Consider the following 15,647-nt stretch of genomic DNA (forward strand, 5'->3'; position numbering starts at 1 on the left):
TGGAGATCTAGATAATTATCTTGGCTTGAAAAATATGTTCAATTCACTTTAATTTCAGCAAAGAGTATTTTAGGGGTTAAAAATCTTTGATATTATGAATTCTGGTTTGCCTGTCACACACTAACTGTATGAAATTGGCATTCTGTGTTAACTATTGGTTATCGACTGGTAAAATGGAATTATTTAGTATACTTTTCATTGCTTTGATAATTAAATGAAATATGTCATATAATATATTCAACATTTAATACATATTCATTTTTTGGCTTTGATAATAATGGTGATTTTTATAAATAAGCACAGTAAAGAACCCAGTCCACCAAACAAAATAGCCCTCCCTCAAATAACCCTGAGAAAATGTTTGGAATGGCTCACCGTCTTAGATAGATCGGGAAGTCACATACAATTTTGACAAAAGTTGCAGCAAACAAATTTCTGACTCAAAGGCAAATTCTTCAAGGAACGAAGGAGAGGAAGAGAGTAGATATATTACAGCATGATGACAGAGTATTTGATTAAGTGACCTCAAGATAGTTTCATGCTCACATCTGGCAATGGGAAACTAGGAAAATGCCAATCTCATATCCAGAATGTATGAAATAGGAGAGGAACAAAATATGATTGACTTGACAGCTTTAATTTCAAGGACACTTTCAGGTGGAGGGCTCAGAAACGGGCACACGCTGAAGGGGATTAGGAGGTCACTGTCTGTGCTCACTGCCAACAGCACTATGCAGAGCTGTGGTCCTGGAAGTTGTGAAAGGGACTTTTCACGCCCTAGTGTGTCTCCTTGACCACGAAATCTCCAGCTAGTGAACAATGACTGAGGAAGACATAACACCACACAAATTGGAAATGTAGAGTTCTGAAGGGGTTTAAGAAAAACTGACATATTCTTTCAGATCATACACACATACACACACACACCTGTCCAGAAAATATCCAGCAGTGTCATATGAAAAAGAGACATTTATTGAAGAAGATACAAAATTCAAGAAACATCGTACATAGGACAATGATGCTTTAGTCCCCTCCAAAGTAGGCACCTTGGGACCTCACACAGTTCTTCCAGTCACCATCACTGCACCATCATATTTTTCTGAATCTCATCAACAATCTGACATCTCTTCCCTTAAAAAAGGTGATTTTAATTTTGGGAAAAGCCAGAAGTCTCAGGGCACCAAATCTGGGCTGTAGAGGGGCTGAGTCACCTGGGTGATGTAATGTTTCACCAAAAATCCCTGCATGAATATTGTCTGGTTCCAATTATATAAAATATGTAGAATAAAAATTTATGGAAACATCAAGTAGCTTGGAGATTACCAGAGAAACGAGAATTCCTGCTTAATAGGCACATAGTTTCTTTCTTTGGTGATGAAAAGGTTTCCAGTTGGATAGTGGTCGTGGTTGTGCAGCACTGTGAGTATCATTAATGCTGATGCAGTGTGCATTGAAAAATATTTAATGTGTAAATAGCAAACCACTATTTTGCACACCTGAAACTAATATTGTAATACTGTATTTTTGCACACCTGAAACTAATATTGTAATACTGTATATCAATTATACCTTAATTAAAAATAAGAAAAATGTTATCTTTAAAATAAAATTATCTTAAAAGGCTAATATAGCAAATTTAATGATACATAGCTTTTACCACAATAAAAATTTGAAAACAATTGAACAAAAATCACCAGTAAAACCCAATATGATCATACTAATATTTTGAGTGGGATGATATTAAAATAACAGATTGTTTTTAATAAAATCATTATTACTACTATAAACAATATGCAGTGAACATTTCCTGCATTTATTTCCATTACATATACTTATTTTACCATTTTGAATGAGGTCATTTTCTATTGCATTTTTTCATTAATTATTGCTGCTATAAGACATTATTGACTTTTCCCCAAGCTTTATTCAGGTATAAATTCAAAATAAAAAACTGTATGTATGTAACATGTAAAATCCAATGACCCAATCAGAGTACACATTGTGAAATATTCGCCTAAACTATGTCAATCAGCATATCCACCAAGTAACGCCTGCACAAATTTCCTTTTTTTCTTCTTTGTTGTAGCAAGAATACCCAAGACTTGTCCTCTTGGCAAATTTCAAGTGCATAATATGGTATAAACATTATAGATTTGTATGTTGTTCTTGTAGAACTCTGTTGACTTTCTTATGCTTTGTAGATTAAAAACTCACATTATCTTCAAAGTCAGTAAACAAATAAATTAATAAACAAAATTCAGATGTCTTTTTTCTTATTTTCTATACTTCTTTGATTTATATTAGAAAAAACCTCAATTATAATAGTATTGTACAGTAGTTTTGACACTGGATATTCTGGTCTGGTTTACTCTCATTACACGTGTGGATACCTTTTCTTGACACTTTCTACTTTATATCATAAAGTTTCATCATATATGAGGCCACTGAAGACAGAGCAAAAACCATGAGGTGGGAGATTTATTCTTGTAACTATTCTGGTCTCTAAATCTGTCTCTGGGGAAAAGCCACATATAGTTCAACTACTGCGATGATATAACTTTTGCTTCTCCCAGTTTCAGAGTCTAATGAAAAATTATGCATCCTCTCCCTCTATGAAGGGGTCTCAGTTTATTTAGCCATCTCTTAGTACATTGATTTAAAATATAGGTGTCAGATCAGAGGCACAGAAACATGGAACAGACTGACAGCTGTAAGAGGGGAGGCTGGAGGTGGAAACTAGGCAGAGGGAAAAATTTGGGACAACTGTATTAGCATAAACAATAAAAAAGACTAAAAAAGGCAAAAAAATCATTGCAAAGAAATAAATATATTTCAAGTAATTATACACACACACACACACACACATGTGTGGGGAAGTTGTCCAGAAAAAGTCCAACCATTGTTATTATAATGAGAATGGTTTGTGCAACATCGATGTAACCTGGCAGCCAAGGAGAGTGGACTGGAATGTGCATGTGTGAACAATGACAACTTCTCAGTACTAGTCACTGGTAGACACCAATGAGTGAATATGTGTACTGTGTGGTCATCACATTCAAAATGACTTGAGTGAGTAGAGCAACAAATCTGCATCAAATTTTGTGTGAAGTTTGAATATTCCTATGCAGAAATTATTCCAGTGATTCAGAAAGCTGCGGCTAGGGACAACTGGTGATTGGCAGCTTCACCAGGACAACACGCCCACTCCTGCATCACATTTTGATGCAGGGATTTTTGGTGAAACAATCAAATCATCCAAGTGACTCAGCCTCCTTACAGCACAGATCTTATGCCCTGTGACTTCCAGCTTTTCCCCAAACTAAAATCACCTTTGAAAGGAAAGAATGTCAGACTGTCAAAGAGATTCAGGAAAATACAATGGGGCAGCTGATGGCAATTGGGAGAAATGTGTGAGGTCCCAAGGTGCCTGCTTTGAAGGGGACTAAGGTGTCATCATCTTATGCCCAATGTTTCTTGTACCTAGTATCCTCTTCAATAAATCTCTCTTTTTCATAAAACAATGAAATTAAAATTAAAATAGAATATGGAGTTCCTCCAAATGGTTGAGGAAAGGACAGACCACCAATTAATACATGGTATTGAAAAAATTACATATTTGAGAATAATTAAATGAAACCCCAAATCACCCAAGTCCTCAGAACAAACTCCAAATGGAGTAAACATTTCTTCTCTCTCTCTCTTTCTGTCTCTCCTATTGCTGTCTCTTTTCACTATTACTGTCTATTTCTCTTAATCATTATGCATATCACCTTCTATCTATGTCTACTGTTCTATCTCTACCTCCATTGCTCTGTTTTTTACTTTGTATATAGAATAGCTACTTTTTACTTTATTTTTTTGTTGTTCTTCAAGTATAGTTATATCCACTTTCCTAGCACCACTTTTCCTCGCCCCACCCACCCCGACCTCCCATCCTCAATCCTTCGCCTGTTTGGCTTTGTCCATGGGTCCTTCATACCTGTTCCTTGACAACCCTTTCCCCTCTTTTCTCTGTGGAATGGCTTCTTAAGAATGCAAAGAATATGTCATAAATATATGTTAAATTGACTACATAATATTATGTATATCATGCATGTGACAAAATGAACAAAGTTAAAAAGAAAGAGAATATATATTCAAAATACTTAAAATATAACTGTGTTCTAAATCAATATTATAATTAATGATTTTAAAAAATTAAGTATTTATCTCCTTTATTTTTTTATATGCATATGCTTATGTATATTTCCAGGAATGCCTTTTAGTGAGAATCACTTCCTCATCTTCTCAAAAGTCTAACTGAAGGTTCTGAGAATAATTATTCATAATTAATTGCTCCTTCAGGACCTGTCTCATCTTGCCTCCCCTTCTAGTCAGCTAAGCGCATATAAGTAGAAGGAGAAACCATGTCCACGGCCCAGTTGGCAGGAAACAGCAGGAAAGGGGATGCATGGATGCTTGCTGTCAGTTCCACCTGGATAAGTAAGTATTGCATATCTAGCAGTAACTAGCTGTAGTTGTTCCTACTGATATACTGATGTGCTGATACTGGCTTGTACCATTTCAGCGAAGCTGATTATAAACATCTCAGTTCTACATCCAGTGGCATTACGGTGGTAGCATTAAATTGCACACAGAAGTATTTCACCAAAAAAATGGTAACTGGCAGAGATCAGAGCATTTTCACTCAGAGAGCTGATTGTTAAACATTTATTAGCACTCTATGGGTTGTAATGAACCAAGGGCCCTACCCCAATATGAGAGGAAGAACTCACTCTCACTCACCATTGCCATGCCTGAGCCCCATTCTGAATCCCATTTCTGGTCTTTAATCTTAATCCAAGACTCTGCTACAGATGACTAGAATTGTAGTGCAATAAGCCTGTTCCCAGATAAAGAACCGTAGTCCTGAACCCACAGCATGATCACACTTAGCTTGTGAGACCCTGATGCTTTTGGTGTTGCTCTCAGCCCTGACCCCATGTTCTTGAAGGAGACACTGACTTTCCTGCAAAACACAGAGAAGCTTTCCTCATTGCCCATGGATAGCAGATGGTGAAAGTGTGAACTGGTAAATTAAAGAAACACATTGGAAAAATATTAAAAACTAGGGGAAATTATGCTAGTTTTCTAATATGTTAATTTTTCTTTTTTATTTCATGCATTTAGTATGTATTGTGATCAAATATAATGATAAACAATTTACACATATCACCTTATATCACTATTACTGTGTTTCTATTGAATACCTGAATTAGAGATATGTGACACCCCCAAGGTTTCCTTTCTCTCATTTTGCTTGATACTCTCTGATGACTTATTAAATATGTGTCTGTAAAGCTTGGGCTTCCTTATTCTCCAAGGATTCTCTAGGTCTAATATTACTCGCATGGCCATGTTTAATGTCTAAAATTAATATTCCTCATAAAGGCAGTAGCATAAATATTTGAACCAAATCACAGAGATTGTTTTGGTGTATAGATGATATGATTCTGCAAATGTGGTCATTTATCAGGCATGTAGCATCTAATAAACACAGTATAATGCATCTATTATACTTACTTGATGAATTAAGAAGGTGATGTAGAGGTTGTTTCCTTCAGAATCTGAAAAAGCACGGACTGATTAAAATCTTTAGTAGTATATGCTTTTACAACCCGCCCTGATTTAGTTGCACATTGATACGTATCTCATAATCCTCACTGAATTACAATTCTAAAATCTCAGAGGACAGTTATTTTCTTTTTTGTTTATTCAGGACTAGTGTACCATAGAATTTGTATCCAAGTAGATTTACCTATAACAACAAGTCTTAGTTTTTTTAGTAATATAATAGGGCAATGATGTCAATATCATAAGGTAAGAAAAATAAAATCATTCAGCACAATGTAGATACCTTATAACTATAAAATAAATAAACATATCTTTGTTCCTCAATTGCTTCTTGGAAGCCGGTGAATAATTAATGTGTATTAGGAAATACACTTTTAACTTCTGTGTGGTAATATTATCTTCTGATGTGGGAAAGATATAGGTTGACCTATTGTGTATTTACTCAAAGGAAGAGTCCCTGAACAAGGAATCTCGAAAAAGAAAGCCTTGCTCAGAGATGACTAAGTTTTAGGAGGAGAAACATTAAATTCTCTTGCAATTGGCCTGAAGGGGGTTGCAGGTATTCCTTCATGTGCCAAACACAGACATAATCCGAATTCATGAGAAGAAAAAACTTGAAAGAGATGGAGAAGACGTGATTATATGGTTTTTCTTGTTCCCAATTTGTTGCTTTATGTCTTTTCTTCACTATCTTTATCTGTTTTATACTTTCTTTAAATGGTTTCAGAAAGTGAGCTTTGCAAATAATAAAATAAAATATTTCTAATTTCTATAGTAATATTTTCATATACTAGGGTGAAAATATTTTCTCAAACAAAATTAAATACAGGGGTGGGGTGGTGGGATGGGGAGAAAATGCAGACAACTGTAATTGAATAACAATAAAAAAATAAAATAAAATGATAAAATGATATATAGAAAAAAGAAAATTAGATAGAATTTATAGAAAATCAGCAGTCAGAAAAATCCCTGAGGTCTTCAGGAACTCTTAAGGAAAGCCACCCACAGGAGGCCCTGCAGACATACAAGATACAGTGTTATATACTACAGTAACCAGCAGAAGGCAGACACATAAAGATGATGGATCTAGTCCTATCAAAAACAACTTACAAGAAAAAAAAAATCACCTCTACAGAAATGGTAGTTTCAGTGAATACAAGATGCATAAGCCTCTAAGTAAAGAAAACATTACATTTCATAGAGACTTTTGTGTTATCACAAATAGTTGAGGAAAAAAAACCTATCCAACCTTAGGGATGTAATAATGGTTATTGATGAGGAGAGAGAAGAAGAGAAGGTGTAGATTGGGACTTGAAATTAAATATAAAGGATGTGCAAATAATAGGATACATTGAGAACAAGCTCTGAAGGGAACTGCTACAGAAAAAGCTGTACATTAAAAAAGGATTTATTTTCTCAGAGAATGAGTAGAAAAAGGCGCAAAACTTATGGTTGAGTTTTGGGAAAACACAGCAAGTTTGAAAAATTAGGTTGAAAGTATTTTGGTAGAACTTATTGGAGAGGGAACTCATTCTGAAGACAGTAACCCAACAAGACAAGTTAGTGAGCTGCAAAACTGAAAAATATTCTGGTAAATATGGTTCATGAGTTTAATCAAGCAGAATGACCTACCACCACTGTAAATCCTCACTAACTTGTATGTCTCGCCTAGGTGGAGTCTAGTTTTTGAAATATTTTTACTCTGTATTAACTATTTTTCCACAATTTCTATTGGCAGGTCACAAAAAAGCACATATGTTTAGCGAACAAAAATTAAAGGGAAGTGGTTTGGTCCAGGAGTCGTGGGCCAGAATGAAGCCATCCAATCCATTTAATTTTGCTTATTGGAAATAATTAAGGCACAAAGACAAATAGAACCTGACTGTGGACTGTTGAAGACTGAGAAAAAAAAAATTACAGAGGAGTAGTTTGGATAGAAAAGATAAGATGGTATATTTCTAAAATAACTGAAGTATATTTTGCCAAATACATTAATTTATTCTTATTTTTAATTCATGAAGCCTTCACAGGGACAGAAGATAAAACAACCATACTGCTACTTGATCTCATGATTGGATAAGCATGCTCCCTCTCAACGGCTCAGTCTTCATGCCCTCTGTGCTGACACTCATCGGGATTCCTGGCCTGGAGTCAGTGCAGTGTTGGATTGGGATTCCATTCTGTATCATGTACCTCACTGCTGTGATTGGGAATTCCCTCATTTTACTTATAATCAAATATGAACACAGCCTCCATAAACCCATGTACATTTTTTTGGCCATGTTGGGGGCCACAGACCTTGCACTCAGCACCTGTATTCTTCCCAAAATGTTAGGCATCTTCTGGTTTCATTTCTCAAAGATTTCTTTTGAGGCCTGCCTTCTACAAATGTGGCTTATTCACTCATTCCAAGGAATTGAATCAGGTGTCTTGCTGGCAATGGCCCTCGATCGCTATGTGGCCATCTGCCACCCTTTGAGACACGCCATCATCTTCTCCCAACAACTCTTGACTCACATCGGAGTTGGGGTGATGCTCAGGGCTGCCATTCTTATAGCACCATGTATAGTGCTTATCAAGTGTCGGCTTAAACTCTACCGCACTACAGTCATCTCCCACTCGTACTGTGAGCACTTGGCCATTGTGAAACTGGCTGCTGAGGATATCCAAATCAACAAAACATATGGTCTATTTGTTGCCTTCTCCATCTTAGGGTTTGACATAATTTTTATCACTTTGTCCTATGTTCAGATCTTTATTACTGTCTTTCAACTACCCCAGAAAGAAGCACGATTCAAAGCTTTTAATACATGTGTTACCCACATATGTGTCTTCCTCCAGTTCTATGTCCTTGCCTTCTTCTCGTTCTTCACACATAGGTTTGGCTCTCACATACCATCTTATGTTCATATTCTTTTATCAAATCTTTACCTTTTAGTCCCACCTTTTCTTAATCCCATTGTCTATGGAGTAAAGACCAAACAAATCCGTGACCATGTCCTGAAAATAGTTCTCTTCAAAAAACGTCTTGCTGAGTAGTGGTTTTAGGTTGGTTCAAACTAGCAACATGGATATGGTGAAAAGTTGTATCTTTTACAAATATCTACATCCAAAACCAATCTTTAAATTTTAGAAGCTCATCATTGATGGAAGTACTTAAGAAATCATAAAATACTTAACTTTGGCCACTCATGTATGAAAAAACTCTTAGGCTCAGTTTTCAAATTGTTTTCTATTTATAATTATTCTTCTGTATTTGGCCTGTCTGTCTGAAGTTAGAAGTTCCTCTCTGGCAACCTTTAGCTCTACATAAAAACAAAATTGCACAAAGCAAGAAAATACCAGGTAATTTTTCAAGGACCATGTCACACAACAACATTTTCTAACTGCCAACTGAACCCATAGCTATAATTGTGGACATATCTCATTTTCTAACATCTGCTTGTGAATCTATAATGTGATATATTTTGGATCATTTATCTATTTTACCTATTTTCTCTTAAAAACTGATAAATATAAAAACAATTCAATAGTGATATCAGCAACACAAAACATATATGATGAATCCCATAGACATAAATAGTGATGAATTTGTGTAGGAAATAATGTAGTAAAAATACTGATAGAAAAATTAAGGTATTTAAAATATTTTTTATTTTCAAAAACAAAAATGTGATCAGTACTTAAATAGAAAATATCCTTAAAGTGGTACATATTTTAATGACATTACCCAATGAATTTTATCCAAATTTGGAGGTTGAAGTTTCAGAATGAGACAAATATAAAAATTAATTCCATTGCATTCAGTAATTGCCTACTTTAATTATCTTAAGTATGAAACCTTGCCTTATTTACATTTTTATCGATAACATGTAAAACAATGCCTGAGACTTCTTAGAGGCTCTATAAAATTACATTACATAATAAACCATTTCAGCATCTTATGATGTTGGTTAAGGTATTCAAAAGCAATGAATCTGGAGGTTTTAAGGTCATATTTAATATTGCCATACAGAAATTATAGATGCTAGAAAGTTTATTCCAATATTGGAAAGGTGAACAAAGATGGTGAATTGAATGAATATATATTAAAACTATTTCCTGCTTCGTTGCAGGATTCTCTTGATATAATTTTGAAGACTAGGTATTTTCATTCCAATGTAATCCAACTTATTAAGCATTGAAATAAGAGCTAGTGCTTTCCATGCCAATTTAAAAATCTTCACCTATTATGTGTTTATGAATATTATCACCTTAAATGTTGTTTTTCTTTAATATTTAGATTAAATCCACTTAAAATTGCTATTTAGCTGTAGTGAAATAGAGACTAATGTCTTTGTTTTAAACTTCATTATAAAAATGGCATACAATTAACTTTAGTTATTTACAATGTACTATGTGATGAGTCTTGCCATGGGGGTATGTCCATGAAATCAGTACCACAATCAACTCATCACTCCCTCCAATATCCTTACATGCATTTGCAATACATACCCCATTTACCCCAGTATCTAGGCAACCATTTATCTATTTGCTATCACTAGACATCAGTTTGCACTTTCTAGAATTTGATGTAAATGCAATATGTAATTGCATTTTGGGTCTTGTTTATTTCACTTACCATAGTTATTTGATGTTAGAAACTGCCAAATTGTTTAAAAAAACTGTAACATTTCATACTCCCACCAACATTTTATGAAAATTCCAGAACTGGCCTATATTTGATGTCATTTTTGATTATAGCAATTTCGATGGCTGTGTAGTGGTATATTTGTGTGGTTTGCATTTGCCTCATCATTAATGATGTTGAAGACTTTTCTTTGTTTATTGGTAACTTTGTATCCTATAGCTGTTCATATTTGTTGCCCATTTTCTCATCAGGTTGTTTAATTAAAAACTTGTATATATATATATATATATATATTGGGTTCAAGTCCTTTTTCTGATATACGAGGTCTGTCTGGAAAAAGTCCAGCCATTGTTATTATAATGAGAATGGTTTGCATGACATCATAAACTGGCAGCCAAGGAGAGTGGACTGGAAAGTGCGTGTGTGAACAATGACAACTTCACTGTACTAGTCCATGGGGGGGGTGGATGCCTTTGAGTGAGCATGTACACTGCATGGCCATCACATTCAAAATGACTGAGCGAGTAGACCAGCAAATCTGCATCAAATTTCACATTAAACTTGAACATTCCTTCATGTTAACTATTTAGGTGATTCAGAAGGCTGAGCTATGGGCAACTGGTGATTGGCAGCTTGATCACGACAAAATACCCTGTCATGCATCATGTGTCATGTAGAGTTTTTTGGTGAAATATCAGATCACCCAGGTGACTCAGACCCCTACAGCCCAGATTTGGCACCCTGCAACTCCCAAGAGTAAAATCACCTTTGAAAAGGGAAGGGATTTTAGACCGTCAATAAGACTCAGGAAAATACAGCAGGGCAGCTGATGGTGATTGGGAGGATTGTGTGAGGTCCTAAGGTGCATGCTTTGAAAGGGACTGAGGTGTCATTGTCCTCTCTCCAGTGTTTCTTGTATCTTGTATCTTCTTCAATAAATGTCTCTATCATAGTATGTGGCTGGATACTTTCTGAACAGACCTCTTAATGTGTGTTAAATCTTTCCTCTCACTCTGTAACTTGTCTTTTTATTCTCATAATGGTATCTTTCAAAGAGTTTAAGTTACTTTTTCATGAAATTCAACTTCATCAATTATTTTCCATTTATGCTTTTTATTTTGTTTTATTTTATCTAAGGCATATTTGCCTACTCTCATGGTCACAAAGATTTTCTTCTGTGGTTTTACCACAAGGCTTTATGGTATATGATGTTTTCCATTTAGGTCAATAAAAGGTTTTGAGTATATTTTGTGTAATGCAAGCTTAATAGTTATTTTCATTTTTTATATAGATGTACAGTTAATATGGCCTCATTTGTTGAAGAAATATTCCTGTATCTATGGTGTTGCCCTGGCACTTTTATTGAAATCCTTTGACTATATATGTGTGGGTCACCTTATCCTGTATATAAATATTGACTACTGTGTTTCATTTGCCCCAGGAGGAGGCATGTCTTAAAGCAATTAATACATGTATTCTCCACATATGTATCTTCTTCTAATTCTACTTCCTTGTTTTCTTCTCCTTTTTTACTCACAGATCTGGATCTTATATCCTGTCACATATACACATCACCTTGTCCAACCTTTTATTAGCTAGTGGCAGTCTTGCACCTAACACTTTCCTCTTAGGGCTTTTAACTGTGGGCCAGGTGTATGATCCACGCCCTAGACTACAGTCCTTGTGTGTTGAGCAAGGAAAGAATGCTAAAACTCCCTATTTACTTTCCAGATGACATCTGCTTACTTTTTTGACCTCCCATTACATGAAGTTTCAGAGTTCAGAAATTGTCTTATGTGAAAACTAGCACATTATCAGTGTTAGTTCTCCATTCCTCCTTTCTCACCAGGATTGAAATCCTTCTGTTGCCTCCTTTTTTCTTTGATGCTTTGTCAGAATTTGAAAATATCTGTGTTTCTGACCTTTAGAATAGGCCTTGTGGCAGGAAAATTCTTTCTTGAACTCATGCTTTATCCTCAGAAATAGCAAATGGCTCTTGGCAAATGTGGCTTTAGAAAGTCAGCTATCTCTGTCCTCTGAAATCCTCCTCTCTGAATTTCCATTGCTTCAGAATGTCTCTAATATATTTTAAACTTTTTAAGTGTACATTATTTACTTATTCATTGGGTAAACTTTTGCCTCTACTCTCTCTTTCCTACTCCTATTGGCAGAATTGTAAATTGGATTTCATACACAAAACTTTATTATTTACCTTATTTTTTATAGTAAAGTTTGTTATGTCTAGAAAACTTTGCCAATCATGAAATTTACATATAATCTTTGATATATATGTAATTGTGATATAGATGAAACTGTGATATGTATGCATATGAAAAATCAATTAACAAGTTAAAAATTATACCATATCTAATGAAAAATCCATACAATGCTTTCCTTTGAATAGCTATATATGCACTTAAATTAAAACAATACCTTTTATTGTATAAAACTCAAACAATATAGTACCTTCTTCTTCTGTCCTCCATTCCCACTCTTTCATCAGAGTTGTGTGTGATATCCAGTATTTATCATACCTGATTATACGTAGAATTATTTAAATAAAAATCAAATCATGTCATCAATATCGTTCTGCAACATTTTGTTTCATCATCTGCAGATATGAGGCAAACAACTCTAAATTACGACTTTTGGACTCTTCTTTCAAATGTCAAACATTAAATAGTAGAGAAACAACATGAGGCAATTGGTTGTTTCTCTAAATAAACTTTTCAAACATATCAATAATACAATAGTTTTGTGTATATGTGTATATACACTATTTTTATTGTTATGTAAGCATTTTAAAAATTTAATCTTTATTGTATTTTTTCCATTACCATTTAGTCCCCTATAATCCCTTCTCCCAGCAATCACCACAGTGTCATCCTTGTCCATGACTCCTTTTTCCCTTCTGCTCAATCCCTTCACCCTCTAACTTCCCCTTCCCCACTAGCTGTCATCTGCTCTCCATCTATGAGTCTGTCTGTGTTTTTCTTGTTACATCAGTTTGTTCATTAGATTCCACATATAAGTGAAATCATATGGTATTTGTCTTTCTCTGACTGACTTATTTCACTTAGCATAAAGGTCTCCAGGTCCATCCATACTGTTACAAATGGTAAAATTTTCTTTTTTTCCACTGTATATGTTAATACAAATAGAGTATACACACACATATGTATATATATAGAGAGAAAGAGACAGAGAGACAGAGAGAGTCTAATCTCATAAATTGCTACAGCTATGTTCTGTGAAGCCACTGCAAACACTGTGTTAGTAAATTCTAAACCATGTCTCCTCTGGGGCAATACAGCATTAAGATCCTTTGATCCTCTAGTCTTATTTTCATCAACCAGTTAATACACAATTATTTCTGTGTGTGTGTTTCTATTTAAACACACATTTTACTATGTATTAAACACATTTAGCATGTATTTCTTGCAAAAAATTACATGCAGTATTTCATTATAATAAAACACTAGCTGAGAAAGGTTTAATGTTTTCCCGATCCTGCGTTATCTGGATTTCCCCTTCACAACAGTGCTGTACACTGCACTCCATTTAATTGCCTATCCTCTCATGAACCCACATATTTAGCCACTTTTCCATTGTTTCCATAGTTTCATCACACAGCATATGTATTACTTTAGTACTTAGCAGAGTAGCCTCATACATAGATGAGTAAAAATCTTCTTCCTTTTTCTGAGTATACAATATTTTAGATTCATTAACGTTGAGTTTACAAACCCTAACCCTACAACTCATGCCTAAAGGAAGCTTTTCTAACACATGTGTATTCTCCACAGGTTGTATCACAGCCTTGTGTTTAGAAACACTAGACCGCCCTTCAGCACTGTGCTTGGGGCCATCTGTTTGAAATCACCAACATACAGCATGAAATGAGAAAAACAACACTGAATAGATCACAAAAAAGATATGTTTGTACGGTATAAAAGCCAATACAAGAAGGCAGAGCATCACCTGGTCCAACCTCATCTGGGAACATGTGCACTGGGTAACCCCAGTCTTTTGTGCTTCTGCTCATGTTCAGTAATGATGGTAAAAATGTTGTGGCTACTGATTTTGTGGGTTTGAATATGAATTCACAAACCCAGAATCTGCAAATAATAAGGATCAATCATATACACAATATATTAATACAAATATGCATGTAAACATATATCCATATATGCTTACAATGAATTAATTTCTTCATTTCTAATTATAAGTTATTGGTTTAGTTATAACATAAATAAAATAAAATGTGAATGTGTAAGCACAGCATTTTGACACTAACATGTATGAATCACTTTTATAAAAACTCCTTCCTTTTCCATCCATGCTGTTGCAAAGGGTATAAGCTCCTTCTTTCTCTCTGCTGCATAGAATTCCATTGTGTAAATATACCATAGTTTATGGATCCACTCATTTGCTGATGGGCACTTAGGTATGGTGAGGGACAAATACCATATGATCTCACCTTTAACTGGAACATAATCAACAGAAGAAAAAAGCAAACAAAATATAACCAGAGGCATTGAAGTTAAGAACAATCTAACAATAGCCAGTGGGGAGTGGGCAGGGGACAGTGAGGAGAGGGGATTACAGGAACTATTATAAAGGACACATGGACAAAATCAAGGGGGAGGGTGGAGGTGGGTTCAGCTGGGGTGGAGTGGAGGGATGGGGAGAAAATGCATACAACTGTAATTGAATAACAATAAAAAAAATTTTAAAAAACAACAAACTCCTTCCTTTTTACTATTATTTACTTGGGCACATTTCAGTCTACTGTATACTCCATTCAGTGTGTAAAGAAATTGAGGGAACACTTATGAGATTTTATAAAAGCTTGATTATTGGAAACTTTATTTTCTTAGAAATACTTACGGAGAAAAGAAAAAACTTACCTGAAATTTAAAGTCCCCAAACCTATTACACTGTTGTATAAAATGAGGACAATACTACTGTCTTCAACTAACTCAGACTGTCATTCTTACTTACAAGTCTGATGTACATAAAACATTTTGTTTAATGTATATGTTATAAGGATCATTTGTGTTATCATTCATTAGTCATAATTTAACATAGAGGTTTCTGTGACCTGCCCTCCCTAAGAAAGAGGAGGAATACATTGTGAAATTCCTCACTGTAACTGGAGCAAGTACCAATGATTTGCAAGTAGGGTCTTTAGGAAATGGGCTATAGGGAAAGAGATAGGACTGATGAAAGAAGAAGCCATTGTAAAATAAAGAAGTACCATCATAGGAAGCTCAGAAGAAAGAAACTAATCACGGGAAAGAAAACCAGCAGGGGCAGAGCTGTTAAAGAAGCCTGAGCTGCAGGGATGTGCCTGGGGATGAATGGCAAGTTTGGAAAGGCAAGGGTCACAAATATAAACTTG

The 15,647-nt window shown here is 34.9% G+C and overlaps 1 protein-coding gene across 1 annotated transcript; it reads left to right on the forward strand.

Moving 5' to 3' along the window:
* The first annotated feature begins 4,423 nt into the window (after positions 1-4,423).
* On the forward strand, positions 4,424-9,590 carry LOC112315313 (olfactory receptor 52A5). The gene is made up of 2 exons (XM_053925695.1): positions 4,424-4,482; positions 7,635-9,590. Exon 2 carries the CDS (start codon positions 7,696-7,698, stop codon positions 8,650-8,652), a length of 957 nt encoding a protein of 318 aa, XP_053781670.1. The 5' UTR covers positions 4,424-4,482; positions 7,635-7,695; the 3' UTR covers positions 8,653-9,590.
* Positions 9,591-15,647: the final 6,057 nt, after the last annotated feature.

This window comes from Desmodus rotundus, chromosome 5, assembly GCF_022682495.2.
Source record: "Desmodus rotundus isolate HL8 chromosome 5, HLdesRot8A.1, whole genome shotgun sequence".
NCBI classification, from domain to species: domain Eukaryota; kingdom Metazoa; phylum Chordata; class Mammalia; order Chiroptera; family Phyllostomidae; genus Desmodus; species Desmodus rotundus.